A 21,463-nucleotide genomic window follows, 5' to 3' on the forward strand; every position below is an offset into this window, starting at 1 on the left:
CATTCAGGGAGAATTCATTCATCAGCTTCATTCATCTAAAAATTTGAACTAATGTAATCTAAAGTAGCATCTGCAGCAGGGGAACTGCTGAATTACTTCCCTGTGTTGGTGTGTGTGTGTGCTTTGTCTTTCCCCTTTCTCTCATTGCAGATGCCCTGAGAGAACTGAGAAGTCTGTTCCAGAACTGTTCTCCTGGTGTTGGAACCTTGGCTGCACTGAAGAATGTGCATTTTTTATGAGGAGGAGGAGAAGGAGCTGTGTTTATCCTGGAGGGAGATGTCACAGCAAGTGCAGACTTCTGAGGTGCTTTTATCTGGGGCTGCAGGTTTTCTTAGGCATTCTCTGCCTTTGCAGTGTCAAATCTCCCTTGGAATAATCACCTGACCCTGGAAACTTTATAATTAATGAAGCTGGAGAGGGGGTTTGTGTCTTTGAACTTAGGCCTTCAATAGCACTAAAGCATTTCTTGCACACTTGCAGGGCAGAGCCAATGTTTGTTTTCTGATTGAGACAAAAGTGTGGAACTGTATTTGCAGCACTTCCTTTTGTACACCTGTAGAGTGGGATGTGCAGGCTTCATCTGTCTTTAGAGTGTTACAGATGTTCTGCTGTGGGTGTGACAGTGCTTGGGGGTCACTCTTCACTTTGAGGGGTTAAAGAATCTGGGACTCTGTAGATGTGTGGAATTGCAGGTGCCTGGGTTTTGCAGGAACAGGGAATACTCCCCGAGGTTGTGCTAAGTAGGGGGCAATAAATTGTCCTCTCTGCTCTCTTGGGGTCAGTTTTTGTTCCCCCTGCCATCTGGAGACACAAATAAAGCTTAGAGAGAGGGCTTGTGGAAGTGAGTCTTTGAGACAAGGAGCAGGGACCGTGTTCATAGCGATGTCATCTGCAGAGAGGCTTTACCAAAGTGTCTGTTTGTGTGCTTGTGCCTGTTTGTGAACATCAAATGTGTGGTTCCATGAACAGCGTCTGCACTTTGGTATCCTTGACCCTGTTTGGTGGAAGAAGTTGTTTTCTTTAGTCACTAAACTCTTTGGGATGCTTCCTTATCCTGTCATTGTAAGAAGTGATGTACTTTACTGGATCAGCTTGACCTGTGAAATGAAAGCTACTGCAGTGTATCCTCCTTGATCTGAAAAGTGGGATCTGAGAAAAAAGAACCCTTCTGCCAGGCACCAAAATAAACCAGGACTGTCTGTGCTGACAGACAATACTTGCTTTAGCCTTCAAGGTCCTTAGGCAAACAAAAGATCTGCCTTGCATCTGTGCTGCTCAGTCTGTGCTGATGCCCAGGGAGTGGGAGCCTGCTGGGCTCCACGGCTTGTGAGCGTTCCTGCAGGGAGGAGCTGCTGCCACCAGTTTTTGAGGGCAAAGACACTGAGCTGTTTAGGGGAGGACTTAAAAATCTACTTTTATGTTGCATATGGAGCCTCTTGTCACCAAGTACAAAAAGACTCTGGAGCTTTGCTGTGCTCCCAGCTTACCCTGGAGTAAGCCCTGTCAGCTTACATGTGGTGTTTATGCTTGCAGCTCCAGTCTGCAGCAACCTGCATCCTCACAGAGAGTGCTGATCCTGGAATCTGGCTGCAGGTACTTAACCTGCTCAAATGGAAACTCAGCCCTGGATGCTGGGGTCAAAGGAGTAATGTAGGGTGGGCAGCCCTGTGAGTAATTCCTGCCATCCAGTCACTAAGAAGGGAATGTAGGAATAACCCACCTCTTTTGCATGGAAAATACAGCAGCTTTAGGAAGAGAATTCATATTGTTTGGTCAATGAAACAGAGTGCAAAAACATAACAGGTTTATTTTCAATACAAGCTCAAACATAATACCTCTTGGGTCATGCTAACGCTCCCAGGCATCTGAATCAGTTATGAAAATGTTGCTCCATCTCAGGATGTGCAGTTGTGGTGGGATTCAGTAGAAGCCCCTCTGTGCCTTGTGCATGGAGGCGTTTTCCAAGAGTACAGCACCAAATGATTTGTTACATGATAATAATGTCACTCAGCCTGCTGTCCCATGTGACCCCATCAGTTTATAGCTGCAGTATTGCATAGACAGGTTGGAGGAAGGAGTGATTTCTGAGAACTTTATTCTCATTTTTACTGTAATTTTCCTTATGGAAACACCTATTTGCTTTAGATATAATTACAGCAGAAAAAGTCTCTAAAATACTCTAATATAAAAAGGTAAAAATGATTTTGTTTATTGTACTTAAGAGTCAGTGTAAAAAGTATTTTTCCAGTATTATTGAAATCTGTAAGACAGTGAAGTGCCCAAGGAAACTTCATGTTGTATCTTCTTCCTAACTCTTCTCTGTCCTTGGATGTATTTTGCAACTTGACTACAGTTATAATGAAAGTTGGTTTAAATATCCTGAAGTTCCTCATGTCCAATGTTGCTGCTCAAAACCAGGGTACACATTCTTCATCCTGCCCCACAACTAGGTGAATTCTTGGAGTAGCCCTCGTAAGACTTTTCTTATGGTCTGTAACTTGGAAACCAGCAATCCCTGCTGGCACAGAATGCCCTGCAGACAGTCAGTTGTTTTCTTCTAAATATTTGTCTGGACAGTGTTACTGAAATGTAGGTGATGGTTTTATTTCATGTCTTCCGCTGCTGCTCCTTTTTTTAACAGGATTTTCTGCTTCTTTGACCATCTTTGAGCCTGCAGTCTGGCAAAAGCCTGCAAGTGTTGTCCTGCATTTGTTGAAAGAACAGATTTAGTTGAGAGAATGAGCAATCTCCTAAAGCTGTGCTGGTTTGGGGCATGTTGGGGAGGTTGGTTCATGCAGGCGAGTGAAAGAACAAGGAGTGGGTGTTACTGGGTCTCAACTTCGTACTTGAGGACTTGCGAGTAGAAGCTGTGGTTGGCGTTCTCGTGCACCATCACAAAGACCTCTCTGCACCCCGAGGTGTTGCAGGTTCCCTCCCAGCAGCCCTTGTTCTGGCTGAGGGGGTAGGTGTTCTCAGCCTGGACCAGCACCTTGGCAATGCCGTGCATTTTGAGTTTGAACTGCACATTGCGGTTGGCCGGCAGCAGCCCCGAGAGCGGCTCCAGGATCTCGTAGTCTTGCAGCCACTTGCTGTAGCTCTGGGGGAAGGCTGGCCACTTCACCTCCGTGTTCAGGCACCTGATGAGGTAGTTGAAGATGTAATCATAATTACCAGGGTCCGACTTCTTCTTGGAGTAGATTTTTAGCACGAAGTTGCCTGCGTGCGGGAGATGGACCTTGAGCTCGATCTGGTTCCTGCGGTGGATCTGCAGCACGTGCCGCCTGCCCATGTCCTCGCTGAGGCTGCTGCTGCCGTCGGCGTGCAGCGAGGTCAGCACACTGATGTCCTTGCTCAGGGTGAAGGTGAGGGAGCAGCGCCCGTCGTTGGTGTGCAGGATGGGCTGGCTGTGGGACGGCCGCAGGAAGCCCTGGTGCTCGGAGAACCAGCTGGGCCCCACGGGCTGGTGCAGCTCCTTGGGGAAGCGCATGGCCTTGTCCACGGACTCGCACTCCACCACGTACTCCAGCACGCACTTGTAGACGTCATCCGCAGCCTCAGCCTTGGAGGGCTTGGCAAAGATCTCCAGCTTGTGGCTCCCTGTCTTCTGTGGGTAGATATCCAGCTCCATTCCGTGTTTTTTCAAAGTCATCAAACCGTGTTCATCTGTTCCCTTCAGCTTAAACATAAATAACGTGCCAGAACGGCAGTCCACGGACACAGAGGCTTTTCCATTTACTAGGGAATACAAAAGAAAAGAGGCTGCATAGGAGTGCCAGTACAGTTTTTAACCCTAATGTACCCCCTGGTCTGAGAAGGTTAACCTGGCCCAGTAAGTTTCTGTAGAAGTAAAACCAAGAGCTGTAACTGGCAGGTCACAGCTTGTCATCTGTCTGCACAGACCAGTGTCCCTCAGAAAGAATGAGAGTGGCCTTTGTTTGAGAGATGTGCATTTATCCTGTTCTGATACACTCTGACATGGAGCTGTGGTCTGCTAGAATATGAAAGCCTGTGTGAAATATAAATGAAAGTACCATCAGGCCAGATTGGATGGGGTTTGGGGCAACCTGGTCTAGTAGAAGGTGTCCCTGTCCATGGTGGGGGATTGGGATGAAATGAGCTTTAAGGTTCCTTCCAACTCAAACCATTATGGAATTCTGTGATCATGAAGGGCTGAATTAGAGGTGATTAGATCTGATTACCAGCCCAGTAGCTGCTCCCAGGAGCTTCAAATTGCAGGAACTCTCCAGTATGTAGATATGAGATTAATCTACCTCCCTGTGAGCCTGTTCCCAAACAGCTTGAAGTCTTCATTACATCCTAAAATGTTGATGTCCATAAGTTTTAACTCTGTTTTTAGCATTCACAAATTAGCCATCCAGTTAAACTCCTGTGGCTCTTGAAAAATCCAAGGGAGGGAGGTTTAAACGTGCACCTTGTTCAGTTGTGGCACCTGAGGGATTTTATGTTAAAAGAGCTGCTGGACTGGCTCGGTATTGCCTGTAGAGGTGCACAGTGGTGTGTGTTGGGTGTGGGAAGATGCACATGAGGGCAGATGCTCCATGGCCTCTCCGTTACCTGTTCGGATGATCGGGGTGTCCGGGCGCGCGGCCAGCAGCCCCAGCGTGTAGAAGTTGCTGTTGTGCAGCATGTTGTTCTCAAACTCCTTCAGCGTCAGAGTGGGCTTAAGGAGCTGCCAGTTACTGTTATCTGGGAAGTGATTGTTAATGAACAGGGCTGGGTGAGTCAGAAAGTAAAACTCATTGTACCTGGGAGAAAGGAGAAATTAGGGAAAATGAGTAATTACAAACAGGGAATTCTTCCCCCGCGCAGTGGTGGTGGTTTCAGCCGGAGGATGTTGGAGTGGTTTGAGCTGCTGATAAACTGAGATCCGTGGGTTTGAAATTCCTCAGGCAGAGAAGAAACCTGAGCTTTGGTCTTCTATTTCCAGGGCAAATGCTGGGTTTTAGGATAAACCCTGTGTATTTGCACTATTACCTTGCACCCACAGGCTCCTGAAAAAAGAGGGAGTCACTGGGTGTTGAGTGCAATCAATTCACAAAAGCTGTGACTCGAGTGCCACAGACTATTGAAGATGTGACAAGCAAACCCAGCTGGCTTCTAGCAGTTTGTGACTTGCTGCCCTCTCTATTCTCCATGCCTTGTACAGATGGCCTGGGTACCTTGCTCATGGCTTTGTGTAGGCACACAGTTTGTGGTAATTGGGAGTGGGGCTGTGGCCAAGCATTTTCCCTAATGGGCTACATCTGTGAGCAGCAGGTGAGCAGCACTGACAGCAATGAGCCATGGAGTGCCCAGGGGCACTGACCAACCACCAAAGGGAACAGAGGGCACACAGGTGCAGGGCAGCAACAGGAGGGGATAAAGGGTTGGGCTCAAGAACAAGAGGAGCAGACTCTTGCAGCCTTCTGAAGTGCCATGATGGTACTGTTCATGGGCAGATGCCTGAAGCCTTCTGGTGAGGTAAGGCGTTACTCTGTATGGGGGAATGCTTAAAGCTTTCTGAAATTATGTGGTTACATTCTGTATTGTGGCCCTTTTGACTGTGGCAGGTACTGTGACATCTGCTGTGACAGCTTTGGGTCTTCCTGTGGCCCCAAATGGGCCTTCCTTCTGCCTTTGTGGAGGGTTTGTGTACTCAGATAGAGGAGGGCCTTTACCTGTAGGTGAACTTGGTGAAGGAATCATCCACAGAGCCGCTCCCCCAGGTGCTGTCCAGTAAATGCCACCTTCCCTCAAGGTAGACAGCATTCCAGGCATGGTCAGAGTCCCCTGTGAAGGTCTGCCCTGTCTTGTACCCGTGTCCCTTGGCATGTCCTGAGAGCTTCTTGCACTGAATCCCTGCAAGACTGGAAGGAGATGACAAGCTGCAGCAGGAGAGTTCTGTGTTAAGCCTGTCAGTTACTTATGGGGAAGGAGAAAAGGTGATGATGCCTGAGGTGTTGGGTGGGGCTGTTTGTTTTTGTAGTCTTTGCACAGAGATGCAGAGAGCATCCTGTGGAGGAAGGGCCTTTTCTCTCCCAGTTTTGCATATTCCCTGTCTTTTTGCCTGATGCACCATCCATTCAGCACTGTTAGAGGATGACAAGATAAAGTGTGCTTAATTGCTCTCTATCTTGTTACTCAGTGGAATCCCTTTGCTGCTGTCCACAATTAGCCCATGTAATTATAAATTAAAAGCACAGGCTGTTCTCTCCCCCTGACAGTGGGCCTGGTGTTTGACACCAGCTCAGGAATCTCAGACCTCACGGGATTGTGGATGCTGATTTAGTTTCCTGACAGAATGAGCTTGTGCCTGCCCAGGGTAGAAATGATTAAAGAGTCTCTTTCTAAAAGCATGATGAATATCTGCGTGGATGTGTAAATAAGATTTAAATAAGCATTGTGTTAATAAGCTCTCTGCTGATGGATTCTAACACTGGCATCTTATTTCACCATTAATCTAAAATTGCTTCACTTGGAGCGTTGTCTTTTGTGTAGGACAGCATTGACATTTTTCTTCTTCATAGAGAAGTGTGTTAAATGGAACGACTACCTTAAGTAATAAAGTGTGCAGGCTTCCAGAGTGAGATTGTCTGCATAATGTGGGTTTAGCTCAGGAGAAAAGTGGTATTTATGGGGAAGACAATTAGCATGGCTGTTAAGAAGTTGAGGCCTGATAACAGATACTGGCTGGTGACTGGCAGTGCAGTGGAGCTTGAAGGGAGGGCTGCTTTTCCTAGGGAGAGGATGCTGGTTTCCAGGGGAGGTGGGCACCTCAGCAAAGGAGAGGATGGGGCAGTGATGGCAGGCACTGCCTCTTCCACGAGTATCCAGAACAAACAGGCCAGGCTGGAAGGAATGCCATGGAGAAACCTAGTGCTGCAGGTGCTTTGGAAAGCCCTTGCCAGCCTGCAGGCACCTCTGAGTGAAGTTCTGACATGGAGCCGGGCAGTAAATCTGGAACAACTCCACTGACAAGACTGGTGAGAGCTTGGATTTGCATGATGTAACTGAGACCAGGAGCTGGCCTTGGGAGCTTTAGTGAAGATTTGATCCTAGGAGTTTCAAGGAGCTAAGTACCAAATTCCCACTAATTTCATGGGGATTGGATCTAATCCTTCCAGACTTCTCTAGACATTCTTGTTAGCTGGGATATTCAGAGGGAACATTAAGGGACAAGTTCTGCTCTCAGGGTGCTCTCAATTACAGTGAAGGTTGGCAAAGCAGCAAGAAGAGTTCGTGCTTGGATGTGCTCGAAGCTCTCAAAATAAAGACCAGAGCATTTAAACTGGTCTCTCTAGTAATGGGCAGACAAAAATCCAAGCTAAAACATCCTGTAAAGGAGCAATTCTGTATTGGTGAAAAGGGTGCTCATGTCTCTCATGTCAGTGACTTCACAGAGATAAATTAAGCAGGCAGAGGGAAGATTGGGAAGGTCTCCAGGACTGGTTGAAGTGGCAGTGTGAGGCTGAAGATGACCTAGATACAAAATGGACTGGAAGAACTGAATTAAGGAACAGTTGGCAACATTTGCTTGGTGTAGCAAAGAGATTAAACACAGAATTGCTTTTCTGCCTCAAAAACCGTAGGAAATAGTCTGGCTCTTACTACAGGTGTCACTGGAATTCAATAGCATCTTTTTCCTTTTGATTTTAGGTTGACTTTGATAATTTCATCTAAAAAAGGAGCAAATCTGGCTTCTCCAGAAGGGAACAGAATGGTTTATGCTTGTGGTAGGTAGGTGTACGCCTCTGTGCCTGAAAAGAGGGAAAGCTACTGCCTAAAGCAGGAAATGGGAGAAGGAAGAGGATGTGAAATCTGGGATATTTACAGACTGGTTGGGAAGAAGGAGCAGCTAGCTAACAGATCAGATCCCCTGTAGGCAGTGAGGCCAGCTTTGCTCCCAGAGCTGCTGAAATCTCTCCTGGGAAAATATTTGTTGTGCCTTCATCACTAACCCTGGTGAGCAAGTGTCTCCCTAATTCCAGGCTGTGAGGTTTGCCCTAAATTGGATTCATGAATTTGCAGTGCCTCACTTAGCCAGACTCCTCAAGTCTGCCTGTCAGCTGAGAAGCCAGTTCTTGATAAGTGCTGCTGAAACACTGGTCAGGAGCCTGTGTTTGCATTCCTTGCTATCACACCTGATGTTTGGGAAGTGATGCCTTATGGCCAGCTTCCCACTCTCCGTGCCCACCTTGCCTCTGTGACAGGAGTCTCAGCTAATGGGAGGAAGTGTGGCTGCCAAAGCTGTGCTCAGAGGTGACAGTGTTGTGTCTGCAACAGGAATTGTTCCCTCTGGCACTGGGACAAGTAGGACTCAATCAATGTCAGCCGTTGCCTTCAGCAGGACTTTTGGGGTGACTGGCAAATTGGTTTGTTTGTTCAAGTTCCCTTACAGGAGCTAGGAAAAAAAGGCAGGTTAAAACACCTTTTTCCCCCCAAAACCTGGCTCTGAAAAGCTTTTCTGTAAGATGAGTGCTCTTTGCCTCCTGCCTTTCTGCTTAGACTCAGTGTAAGAGCAGCAGAGCACAGGGAGAAGGGATGAGGGGATCTCTGTGCAAGAAAGGGGTGCTGTCTTTAAGTACAGTTTTTCACGACAGGAGCTAAACATTTTGCTAATATTTGACAATATAATAGTCCTGATGACTGGAGGTTTCCTGAATCACATAGTGACTAATCAGCCTGGAACTGAGGAATCGAGAGTAAATCAACAGAGCCTTTAAATAGTCAGAGATATCCTTGGAAAGATTAATGCTTTTAATGAACCAAGCATATGCTTTTTAATGAACAGATGCAAATTCCCCCCTTCCAACTGCTAATAACTGTTCCATAGGTTGTAGCTATAAATGCATACTCCACCATCCTATTTCTTTACTCTTTAGAAAACAAGATCCAATGTCATAGAATGGTTTGGGTTGGAATGGACCAAATATATATTGTGCGATATGTTGTTGGCTGGAAGAATTCACCACTTCAGCATCTGGCACAGTATGCTGTTTTTTGTTTTTTTTTTTTTATGTCTCCTTTTCCCTGTAGATTTTGCCTGTTCCATGGTAAAAACTTTCTCAAATCCCTTTGGATAATGTGGAAAACCAATTGTTACTTACATGTGCTGTTAATAACTAGTCTGGATTTTTCCAAGAGAATGGCAGCCCCTTCCTGGGAGGGCTACCTTGCAAGTCCTCCCTCTAAGGATTACTTTAGGAAGTCCCTTCCAATTTCCTCTCCCTGAGTTGTCAAGTCCAGTTTTCTCCTTTAGGGCAACTCTTCTGCCTAAGGCTGATCCCCAAACCTCCAAGCACCTTCACTGCTTTCCTTGCTGTGGATTTTGGGGGTTCTCCTTTCCTTAGGGATTGGGGCTGCATCCCTGTCTCCCTGCCAAGGAAGGGGCTGCGTCTTAAAATGGCTTTGTGACTGCAAAGCCCTGCTCTGTGGGAAGTTTAGGTGACTCAGCCCCAGTGAAGTCCAGGAGATTTTGTTGGGGGAAGAAAGGAATTTAGTCATTAAATGCCAGTGGTAGGTACAAAATGGGAATTGCAGTGTTGGCCTCCATAGTGCTGCACCTTGAGATTGGGCACAGAACAGAGTGGAAAGTGCGAGGCAGTGTCCCTGGGGTGCTCCTGGAGGGGACAGGGCATTCCAGAGGGTTTAGGCAATGATCCTCCTGGGACTCTGCCTGCCTCTTGCAAGGGACCATGTTGGAGACAGCACTCCTTGTTCAAGTCTTGCAGTGCTTTTAACCTTCACATCCAGATACCCCAAGGAAAATCCTACTTCTTCTAATCAAATTATCTCCATGTTTTCATCTGCCATTATGTTAATGCAATGCGAAGCTCAGCAGATGGCACCAAGTAAATTATGCTGGGGAGGGGGGTGGAGGGAGTGGAGGAGAGAGCAAAATTGACCTTTCTAGGACTTGATGTTTTTCCACAGCATGGTTGGAAAGCTAAAGTTCCACGTCCTGCTTAAAGTCATATCAGCCAATGCAAAGGGAGACGGGATAGGCATGGAGATGACAGGGAATGTTAACTCTGCCTGGCATTGAATGTTTCTGAACTTCATTTACCTGCACATATGTTCAAAGAGCTCAGCATAGCCCTCACAAATGCTCTTGCCCATCTGAAGCACGTCTCTGGGCTTGCTGGACAGCTGGCTTTTGTTGTGGTAGCCCACGACGTCGTATTCTGGGGGAAGGAACACAGACAAGAGTTCATCCAACAGCCTGAGGCAAGGGGCTGATGGGCAGCAGGAGCAATGCTCAGGTTGCTTTTCATCTCTGTGAGCAGAGGGGAACAGGCAGTGGCTGTGCTGGGGAGGGTGGCCTGGACACTGCTGGGCAGATGGCCAGCTCTGTCCCTCATCAGCCTTTGCTCTAAGCTTGGGCTGGGAGTCAGCACTTGAATCCAAGTGGGACACAATGGGTGTCCTCAAGTGGAGGATCTACAGTCTGAAGAGTTCCCAGTATAAACCGGAGCATGCTGCATTTGTGTTACCTCAAAAGAAACTGCTGAGATTTTGCACTCTTTACAAGCAATTTATATTAAAAATACTTGAAAAGCAGCTTGTTGACAAACATTTGGTTTGCTGCGAGTGAGTCACAGAATTATAGAATGGTTTGTGTTGGAAGGGGCACTAAAACCAATCTCGTTCCAATCTCCTCCCAGGGGCAGGGACAACTTCCATTAGACCAGGTTGTTCCAAGCCCTGTCCAGTCTGGTCATATCAATACCTGGAAGCTCAGGAAATCTTGATTTGCTGGAATGAGTACTCAACAGCAGGACTCCTTCAGACAGAGCTTGCAGAGCTGGTCTGGGGAGGTTAATTCAATACCAACAACCTTGGCCCTGTCCATAACCTCTTCCTTAAAATACAGATGTATTTTTCTGACAAAGCTCTCAGGAATGCTGCATCAGCTGGTTCCCCCTGCCCTGAGTGCTGGGGCAGAGGAAGAAAAGCAGCAGCAGGCTGTGTGTGTGCTTTGATTAAATGCTGCCATGCTTGTCACTCATCCCAGGGGCTCTGCCAATGTCCCCTCAGTGCTGCTCCAGGCACTGGGAAAGGCTGGCAGCTCCACCCTGCCTGCTCCACCCTGCCTGCTCACTGACCACCAGCAAAGCTCCAGCGCACTTGGAGGGGTGTTGGCTCCATTGGGCTTTCTATTTGTGCTGCAAATGACAGCTGAAATAATTGTTCTCTTTAGTTTTCTCCATGGGCTGCTATGCACATGCTGATGCTGCATGTGCATAGCAGCCCATCACAGGCAGGAATTGAGCAGAGTGGGAAGAAATGCCCAGAGAGCAGTGTTTTCACTTAAAATCCATCCAAGGAAGGAGTTTGTCATCAGTGCAATTTCAGGATAGATACATTGCATTTTTGCTAGCAGATTTAAATTTCCAAGTCTGTTCTTTTCTGTGTGTGTAAATAGGGGTCAGTCTCACAGGAAAGAATGAGAACCAGGGCCAAGGTGGTGTAAAAGATCTTGTGAGGAGATCCCAGCATAGCTGTCAGGGCCAGAGACATCCCCTGAATGTTGAGGAGTATGGGCTGGCTCCAACCAGGCCTGGCCCAGGTAGTGTGGGCAGAAACGGGTTAACAGTGGAAAGAGAATAACCAGTGCTGGGGGAGCCAAAGCCTGGCTTCAGCACTCTCCATATTTCAGGGCAAGACTAAAGCAGTTTGGGACTGATCTAACCATGCTAACCCTGCAGCTGCTGATCTCAGTGGGTATGAGATGAGGCCAGTGCTGCCCAAACTGCTCCTTTCCCCTTCATCACTTGGCCTTCACTGCAGCAGTGCCCCATCAGGATGTGTAGGAGGTGAGGGAAAGGACAGCTCTGCCTCTCTGCCCCCAAGACTTAATGGGAAATAAACATTTTTGCTTATGTTATGCAAAATGCCATCATGTTGCATATCCAGTTTTCCCCCATCAAAGCACTGGGGTGGCAAGAAGCCCCTTTTGATGTGCCAGATGGGAGAGGCTACAAGTGCTCCCTCCTCCTCCTCCCATCTCCTGGTTATTGTGTAACTCCAACTTTGGAGTGAGTAGGAAAGGGCAGGGGAGCCTGAGAGGGTGCAGCTCTCTGGAGGGTTGAAAAGGTGCAGGAACTGCAATCATACAGGTGCCAGTGTGGGACGTGGAGCTGGGCAAGGCAGCTGGATAGTTCCTGGTGGTACCTGTGTGACACTGGGACCCTCCCAGAGCAAAGGCACCAGCATCAGACTGTGCTGGAGGGGCTGTATGGGGCTGTGGGGACTTGGCACAGGGATGGAGATCAAACTTTGAATGGTCTGAGTGGGAAGGGACCTTAAAGATCATCTCATTCCAAACTGCCTGCCATGGGCAGGGACACCTTCCACTAGAACAGGTTCCTTCTGAAATCTGGATCATCACCTGCTCGCTGTTCACCCCCTCAAAACTGAGCTCTGGTGGTGTGGGGTGGCTCTGAAGGTGACAAACAGGCCCCTGGTGTTGGGCAGCCTGGCTTTTGGATGGCTCTTGGATGGTAGGGACTTGTCTGGTCACACCTCAGATGGAGTTACAGGTTAATCATGGGCACACAAACCTGGTGGAGCCTGGCAGTGTGAGGAAAGAGACTGGAAACAGAGGTGCTGAGAGACCCTCTGGATGCATTTCTGGATAAAAACCTCCAGAAAACCTTCATTCCACTCCCCACATGGAAATAACCCACAAGTACTGAGTAAAATGCTATGGCAGTGGGACAGGGGTGACAGTGACGGTCTTATCCTCAGTTGGGGACCTCAGCCTACCTATGTGATGGCAAATCCACATCCATATGGCTCGAACCTTCTCCAGGTCAGTCCTGGCTTGCTTCAGCAGGGCTTTGACCAGTTCCTCCACACTGTTTGTGACGTTCACCTGTGTGTGGGGAGCAAGCATTGCAAGGTCAGGGTGGAAATCTACCCTGTGGTGCATCTCCTGTCCTCCCCATCTCTTGTTCTTCTGAAGCCAGTGAGGCTGCTCTGCCTTCAGCTTCCTTAAAAATACAGCTACAGTGCTGTAGGTCCAGGTATTTTGGGTTATAGGTCCCAGAGTGGGATTTCTTTGCTAACGTTCAAAGGGAAAAGGTTTTTCACTTGTTTGGGAGATTCTAATGCCATTGCCCCACAGCTCAGCCTAAGCTGGTGCTGGTGCTGGGAGCCAGGTTTGTGGAATGTTGCTGCAGGGGAGCTGGGAGGAGGACAGAGGCAAAAGCAAGACTTACTTTTAATGCGTAGGCATCCAGCTTCTCTAATTGCTGCAGATCTACTGGCATGGATTTCAAAGAGGATTTGTCCCATGGATATGCTGGGAAGAAACGAGTTGTCATTGTTTTGGGAAGGGAGGGAGTGTTTTTCCTGGCAGTATGGTGGAACAAGGGGACAGAGCTCCTGCCTTGGCCCATGGACACGTCCATCGGCAGGCTCTTAGGGAGCAGAGGACACGAGGGCACCCGCAGGAGGGCCCTGCCAGCTGCATGGAAAGCAGGAGCCATCCTGTCTAGACTGCTAGGATTTGAGCATGAGCTGCCCCTGCAAATTTGGCACTGCTTAACAGCATGGAAAATCCTGGGATATTGCATGGAGGGGCAGGAGAACAATGCACAAGTATCAGGGAAAATCTGTACTGTGCAAGCCTTAGAAAATATGACTTCTTAAAAAAACCCCAGCAATAAAGAAGGCTTTCTCTAGGAGTTTTGTGTGGTCAAGGACCACAATTCTGCAGGAATTCAGGCACATGAGGAATGTAACACTGGGGGCAGTTGGATTGAAACCACTGTGCCTACCCTCTGCATCTTGGCAGGTTCTGAGCTCCTGGTTCTACTCAGTGTGAACAAAGGGTTAATAACTTGCCCTAATTAACCAGATAACTGATTTTAACAGTCTTGGAATGAGCTGACACTGCTGTCTCCCATCAGTGGGCCATGGGGAATGGATGGACAGATCCCTGTGCTGGGCAAGCTCCTGTCTGCCAAAATCAGCATGTAGGCACCTATTTCTTAACAGGCTGGTTTGTTTATCTGTATTTTCCTTGAAAAGAGGTGTAACAGTGACCTAAAGAGAGAGAAAGCAGATTTACACACAAAGGTGCCCACTCTCCACAGCTCTGAAAATTACTTCTTGTCTTTTTGGTTAGGGGATGGTCTTTTTATAAAAATGTGGTTATCAGGTTTTGTCTTTGCCAGGCTCTGTCTGCAGAGGCTCTGTGCAGGATGGGGATCCACATCTGACATTCCTGTGCCTGTTTGCCTTCCCTTGGGCAGGGCTTGGGCATGTGTGGTGTTCCCAAAGCCCCTTCCCTGTGCCACCCCAAAGATCAGGGGCTTGGGAAGCTGAGCCCTGCACAAGTGGGGTTCCCAAAGCCCCTTCCCTGTGCCAGCCCCAAGATCAGGGGCTTGGGAAGCTGAGCCCTGCTGGTGCTGATGGGTGGTTACCATGGAGGTCCTTTGCTCCTGGTGGCCGTGGGGCCTCAGTCTTCTGGAAACCTGCAAAGCAGAGAAGGAGAGGAGGGAGGAGGTTGTTGCCCACAGAAAAGAAAGAAATTATTGTGGGGGAGCAGGATTGGGTGGTAAGAACTGGAACTGAGGCTCTTCTTAGCCCGTTCCCCTCTGTTTGGACATGGATGTGATCACCCCATGGAGTGTGCTCCTGCAGAGCCCACATTCCCCAGCAGCCAGGCATCTCCTGTTCTAGCCCCAGGGTTGGGGACATCAAACCCCAGCCCACCATGGCCAAACCTCTCCAGGTATGGAAGAAGGGAGTGCTGGGCTCCAGAGCTGTTGGATAACCCCAGTGGGAGCTCTGCAGCAGCTGGGGCATTGCTGAGGGACCCTGGAGTGTCACCACCTGCCTTATCCCAGAGCCAGAGGAGGAGGAGACACCCATTGCCCAAGAGCAGAAGGATTTTGGTCCTCAAGCCCCACTCATGGGCAGAGTCCAGCAGTGGGTGCCCTTTAGCAGCCTCCCCATGGCAGGGGTGAGCCTGTGTCCTCCTGGGAGCAGCTTCCCAGAGGAGGAAGAGCTTGGAGACACTTGATAGGGCAGAGCTGGATAGAGCAGAGCCTCACCTTTGTTGTCGTGTCCTCTCAGCCTCTGGGAACCTGCAACAAGCCAGGCAGGGTTAGTGGGATCCCCTCAGCCCTGCCCAGGCTGCAGCATCCCCTGGAGCTCCCTGGCTCCAGGGAAGGGAGGAAGGGCTGAGCCTCTGCCAGGGTTCAAATCTGGGCTGTACCTTTTCCCAGGGAGAGTCTCTTGATGAGCTGGGGGGTGGTGTCCTCATGGTGAATCTCTACTGTCACTTGGGTTCCTGCAAGAAACAGTGATAAACCCTCTAAAAAGGGATAACTAACCAGGATATGTATTGTATTTGCTGAGAATGCCCTGACAAAGGCAGGAATGATGCATCTGATTCCATGTTCTCAGAAGGCTAATTTATTATTTTATAATACCATGTTATATTAAAAAATACTATACTAACTATACTAAAGAATACAGAAAGGATACTTACACAATGCTAATAAGATGATAATGAAAACTCGTGACCCTTTCCAGAGTCCCAACACATATTGGCCCTGATTGGCCAATGAGTGAAAACAACTCACACCAGAATCCAATGAAACAATCTCCAAACACATTCCACATGAGCAAAAACAGAGGAGAAGCAAATGAGATGAGAATTGTTTTCCTTTTCTCTGAGGTTTCTCAGCTTCCCAGGAGAAAAATCCTGGGAGAAGGGATTTTTTCAGAGAATGGGAATGCCACAGGTATGGAGGGGAGGGCAGGAGTGCCTGCCGAGGCAGATCTTAACTTTAGACAAAGCATTAGCTCTGGTGATAGCCAGGGTTTATCACCATAATAAAGAGCTCTTGATGGAGCTACAGCAAGCAGAGAATCAATGCCTTGCATTGATTTTTCTTGGAATTAAACAGAGAAAGGCTTGAAGTGATGAAAATGGTTGGACTTGTGATACTAAAATGTCTGGCAAAGGCCATTGCCTGTAAGAGGCAGCATCCTGGAGGAGGCAGCTGTGGTCCAGGCATGCCCTGATGCTCCAGAAAAACCTCCCCTGGAAACCTGGGCTCCGGTCTTTAAAGTTTCAGAGAGGCAAATACCAGAAAAAGAGTGAGGGAATCTCTTACAAAAACCACCTGAACTTTTTGACAGAGGCTGCATTTTTTGGCAGGTATTTCAGAAGGGTTTGCAGCTCTTGAGGTTCCCTGGAGGAGCTCCATGTGCTCCTGGGCTTCTCTTTTGGATCAGGCAGGAGTTACTCAGGAGACTGAAGGTCAAGATGTTAAAGCACCTCGGGGCTGCCATCCAGCCATGCCTGCCACACCTGATGACATTTGGGCTTTTCTCTTAAAGGCAGCTCTTGGAACTGGCTAATTAGGTGGGAATCTGCATTTTCATCAAAGAATAAGTTTGTCTGCCGGCTTTACCTTTAGAAAAGTGAAGTTTCTCCTGTGATTATGCAGACAGATTTGATGTCCTTTAAGGCCCAAAACCAGAAAGCAAGAAAAACTGTATCAGCTGTAAAAACCTCAATCTTAGACTTTGACTCCAGTTCTAGGGTGGCTGCAGATATCAGGGTGTCACAACAGAGCTGGCTGGTCTATTCTGTCAGTTAATTCAAAGATAAAATGAAGTTGTTTCTCAAAGAGAAGGCTTTATGCAAATGCTTTGATTTCCTTAAATTTTTCATATTTTCAGGTTCTTTTTATTGCTCAAAATTATTTTTATTTTGCTTTTTTGTGGGTTTTTGTCCCCAGCTTTCACTTACTAAGTTTCCCCCCATAAATTAAAAATCTTTATTTTCAAGAAACAAACTTACTGGTGATAAATGCCTTCTGCTGATGAGTTTCAAAGGCATTTAACAAACAAAAAATGTAATTCCACAGGAATTTTTCAATGTGCTATATCATTGCTTTAGAAACTGGTGGTATGAAATGGTTGCTGGTGCTGTTATGATCTTTTATGTAATTATTCCTGATTGAGATATCCTTCATAAAGAATCATAGAATGGTTTGGGTTGGAAGGGACCTTAAAGATCCTCTTGCTCCAACTCCCTGCCACTAGAGCAGTTTGCTCCAAGCTCAGAGAAGCACTTGCTGCTCTCCTAGTGGTTTGTGGCCAGCAAGTGCTTTGAGGGGCAGCTGTCCCAGAGTGGGATATTTTCTCTCTTTTGGGACATTCTGAGGTTATTTTATTGCAGAAGAAGCTTGTTGGGAGCTCAGTGGAGCCCTGCTCTGCCTCTTGTCTCCTCACTTACCTTTGTCAGGGCCTGCAGTGATGGGTGGTGTCTGCTCACAGGGATCTGTGGGGCCACGCCGGCCTGGGGGCACAAAGGGGAACAGCTCAGTGCCTTGGAGAGAGACAAACAGCCAGCAAGGATGGGGTTAAATCTGCCCTGCTCAGCAGTTAGGTAGGAACACTCAGGAAGCTCAATAGCTCCTGGTGCTGGTGCCTGACCCTCAGCAGAGGGAGGGATGCTCCAGCCCAGCTCAGGGCAGCAGGCTGGACCAGGGCAGTTTGGAGAGGTGGGTGGGACACAAGGACAGTGCTGGGGGCTTGGAGGAAAAGTGGGGACTTGGTGTGGCTGTCAGCAGCTCATCCTCACCTCTCCCTGCTGGGAGAGCCTGGCTGTGTTGGAGCTGCAGTGCTGGGGCAGAGCGAGGTGTGGGCAGCCCTTGGTGTGCCCAGGGCTCACACAGGGGGAGGCAGAAAAGGCTGTGCCCCGGGAGGGAACAATGCCAGGGGACACAGAGCCCTCACTCCAGGATCTCTCACCCTTTTTCAAAGTGCCCTGGGATCCCCATCCCACCAGGAGCCAGGGGGCAGCCTGGATCTCACAGCTTGTCCGAGGCCATTTGTGCCATGTGGCCATGACAAGGATCAGTCCCCAGAGCAAGGGGAGAGGGGCCACAGCCTCTTTGACTCAGTGGGGCTGGGCATTATATAAGCTTGCAAATATTGTGGCAGCAGCAGAGGTGTCAGAGGCCTCATAGGGACACTGACATAGCTGGTGAAAGGGCAATTCATTAACCCTTGGGGTGCCAGAGGAGCCAAAGCTCTGCCTGCTCCTCTGGAACCTGAATTCCCCCTCCCAGGGGCTGAAACTGTGCTGAAGGTAGACCTGCAAGGGAAGGATTACCATGTGCATGCTAAATACCCCTGCCAGTAATTCAGGGTGGGAAATGATCAATACCAGCCTCTTACTCCCCCGTAGAGGAAGCTGACTCTGCAGCTCTGATTGCAGAACCTCTTGAGCATGACAGAGGGAGAGAAAGCAGGATTTTTATCTGCTTCCTGGAGTGGAGGCTTTTGTTATCTGCTTTGTAAAAAAGCCCCAAAGTAGTGCCTTGCCATGAAATATTGTTTGCTCCCAGACGGTGTGCAGCCTCCAGCCACCACTGTGAGGGACTTGGATCAGGGCTCCTGCCAGGCATCCTGCTGGGAGCAGCCATGGCTTTTGCTTGACCTGTGGAGGCAAAGTTCCTCCTTGGTGTAACTGAAATCCTCTGTCTGGTACCATGAGAATTACCTGTGTCTTGCTCTACCTTTGCCCTTGCCTTTCTCTGCTAAGCCATGGCAGGCTTAGACTGCCAGAAAAACAAGAGGGATGATCTGAGTCTCTTCCCTGGGAGCTGCTCCATAGTTCTGGGGTCACCTCCTCAGATGTTTCTCCTCATCTATTTTAGGGCAGAACCCTGGGAATTGGCAGTGGAACATTGAGAACTAGAATCCACATCATTCCTGGTCAGCAATCCCACCTGCCTTGTGCTCGGTCTCTGAGGGGAGAGATGAAGAAAGGACTGGTGGAGAGAAGGTTGAAAAGGTTCTTTGCATCCCCCAGACCCTCCTTTAAGCTGTGTGAGTACTGGGAAGTCTCTGGAAGCTCTAGCTGCAACCTGAGCAATTGGGGGCACTGAATTTCCCCTGCCATCAGCTGGCTGTGAACTGTAAGAGCTCTGTGCACTTGTAATCTGACTGAGCTCTGTGGCAGGAGAACCCCTGCAGAGGGATGGAGGTGTGGGGGCTTGGCAGTGCCTCCCCTGCATCCTGTCCATGGGGCACGGGGAGCAGGCAGGGAGGGGATGCTTGCCAGGCCTCCTTGTGCCTCCCCTGAAAGCACTGAGAGGGATGGGCTGTGTGAAGCACATTTCTGCTGGAGAGGCACAGCTTGGAGCCTTGGGTTGTGTGCTGGGGCTGGTTTCTCACAGAGGGAGAGGGTGACCTACCGTTCAGGCCTGTGCCCTGAGGTGCCTGTGATCTGCTGTTTCCATTGCCATCACCCTTGGAACCTGTAAGATAGAAATGGGAGATTGGAAAGGGTCCTCCTGGACTGGAGTGTTGGTGCTGCCTGAAGGCCAAACACCCCAAACCCTTCCATGCAACCCCAGTTGGTGCCAGGTGTCATCAAGATCCACCTTCTGTCTCATCTGCAGCCTTGGTTTGCAGTTCTTGTCACTAAAGTATGAAATACCAGGGGGCAGAAAGTGCAATAGTCCAGGCCTAAGCTGCTTTGGTGGGATTTGCTCTGATTTGAGCAGGTGCTGAATGCTGTGCTTGATGGAGCATGGACACAACTTTGTGATAGCTCTGCCTATGACTGTTAGGCTGGGACTGCTTGTCTGAAAATTCAGCTTCTCCCCCAGGTTTTAGAGCAGGAATATTTGTTCTCCTCCCTTCACTTCTGCAGGGAGGCTCCCATTGCAATTGCAGAGCACAGCTGCAGCTTTTTGGAAGACCCTCTGCAGGACAGGGAGTTGGGCCAGGGACACTGTCCCAAACTGGAGCTATAAATGGCTCAGGACAGTGAGCCTCGGAGACAAAGCCCGGGCACGCTGCAAGCAAAACACTTCTGCTCCTGTATTCCAGGGCAGTGAGTGCTGCAAACTGCCGAGCCCTCCCACTGCTCCCTTTGCACACAGAGAGCCCGTGGGGCATCTCGGCGCTGGGGCAGGACACAGCAAGGTGCAAAGGCAGCCCTGGGTTGGTGTCCCCGTGTGTCCCCACCCGGGGCTGCACGCCCTGCAGCCGGACAGGCTGCAGCTCCAGGCTCTGCTGTACCAGCAAAGACGAGCTGGGCTTCTGCAAAAAAGTTGGCGTTTTGGAGTTTGGCATCGTGCGTGCAAAGAGCAGAAGAAAGACCAAATCCTGCTCCAGAGCTGCTGCTTCTGCTCTCCGCGTGCAGCCCTGCCCTGCCCTGCCCTCCCTCGCCCGCCGCAGGCGCGATGTTACCTGCGCCTCGGCCGCCTTCCGTCTGCCCCTCTCGCTGCCCTTTCTCCTTGCTCGCCGCCTCCTCGGGGCGCACAATAAGCAGCAGATTGATGGTGACTGCACTGGCATCTGTCTTAAAGTCCATGGTACCCATCAGCGCATGGCCGGGGCGCCGGTGCCGCTGCGAGCGGAGCAGCCGCGAGTGCTGCCCAGCCCTGGCACGGCGAGCGCGCTCCCGCCCCGCGCGGCCCCGGCCCTGCCAGCTGCACCATCGGGCGCTGCCAAAGCCGACCCTAATGAAGAGGTTACAAGTCACCTTTGAAAGGAAATCGCAGGAGGGATCCGTTTCCTAAAGCAGAGGAAGGAGCTGCGTTTCGGGCGGGAGGGGGGTCTGGTTTCAGAGCGTGCCCCCGGCTCCCTCCCCTCTCTCTGCCCTTTTCAGCTTTAAGCACTTGTCTACACTCAAATCCCCCAGCACCACTGTTCGCTGGGGGGGATTCGCTTCCCGGCGCTGGCACAAATCCTTAAAAGGCTTTCTCTTTGGATCCTGTCCCCCGGCAGAACTCAGAGGATGCTTAGGAGCGTAAATAATAACAATAATTGCTGCAGGAGGAGGGCAGCCGTGGGGAGAAGGGGCTGGAAAGGAGACACGAACCTTTGAAGTGGGGAGGATCGGTTTCTGCAGGACTGACTGCCTGTTGTGGAAAGGGACAGTAGGGAAGGGAATTGCAGGCTTCAATCCTGACTGTTCCAAAGGATCCAAAAACCCCACCTCTGTGCCCCATCGGCCTGCGAGCCCGGCTGGCCGGGGTAGCTGGGCACGGCTGATCACAAAGCAAAGCCCTGCAAATCCCTGGCTTTCTAGTAACTGTCCCAGCCCACCAAGCGGGGGACATGAAGGGTTACAGTGCGGGTGAGCCGGGCTCAGCTGGTCCGTGCAGCTCGCACAAGGGGCTGGCAGGGACACGAGTTCTAATTTTACCCCTGGCCCCTGTCCCGGCCGTGCTGGCAGCCCCTGCCTTGGCCGGGGGTCCCGGGGGAGCGGCAGCACCTGTGGGCTGCAGGGCTCTCCGGCAGCCTGGGGAAAGGTTGTGGGAGGCACCCGCGGGCAGAGAGGGGAGTTCAGGAGCTTGGCATGGGCAGGGGGGCTTTTTGTGGGTGTTGCTGGTGCTTTCCGGGCAGGAGTGTGAGAGCAGTGGGCTCTCCTTCCTGCAGGTGGGGAAATTTGTTGTCCTGGATCCACGGG

The 21,463-nt window shown here is 49.8% G+C and overlaps 1 protein-coding gene across 1 annotated transcript; it reads right to left on the reverse strand.

Moving 5' to 3' along the window:
• Positions 1-1,787: 1,787 nt before the first annotated feature.
• Positions 1,788-20,391, reverse strand: KY (kyphoscoliosis peptidase). The gene is made up of 12 exons (XM_059479686.1): positions 20,239-20,391; positions 19,236-19,298; positions 17,267-17,329; positions 15,230-15,304; positions 15,066-15,098; positions 14,433-14,483; positions 13,224-13,306; positions 12,769-12,877; positions 10,067-10,184; positions 5,679-5,867; positions 4,576-4,766; positions 1,788-3,735 (listed from the first exon to the last, which is right to left on the reverse strand). The coding sequence occupies exons 1-12, from the start codon at positions 20,369-20,371 to the stop codon at positions 2,825-2,827; spliced, it is 2,019 nt and encodes a 672-aa protein (XP_059335669.1). The 5' UTR covers positions 20,372-20,391; the 3' UTR covers positions 1,788-2,824.
• Positions 20,392-21,463: the final 1,072 nt, after the last annotated feature.

The sequence above is a fragment of the Ammospiza nelsoni genome, chromosome 10 (assembly GCF_027579445.1).
Source record: "Ammospiza nelsoni isolate bAmmNel1 chromosome 10, bAmmNel1.pri, whole genome shotgun sequence".
Taxonomy (NCBI): Eukaryota; Metazoa; Chordata; class Aves; order Passeriformes; family Passerellidae; genus Ammospiza; species Ammospiza nelsoni.

Bases quoted from the DNA above. Each gene is read 5' to 3' on its own strand.
- KY (XM_059479686.1), bottom strand. From the start codon at position 20,371: ATGGGTACCATGGACTTTAAGACAGATGCCAGTGCAGTCACCATCAAT. The intron at 15,099-15,229 runs GTACAGCCCAGA...GGCTTGTTGCAG, and splicing joins GAGACTCTCCCTGGGAAAAG to GTTCCCAGAGGCTGAGAGGA. The intron at 4,767-5,678 runs GTAAAGGCCCTC...CCTTTCTCCCAG, and splicing joins TTCACCAAGTTCACCTACAG to GTACAATGAGTTTTACTTTC.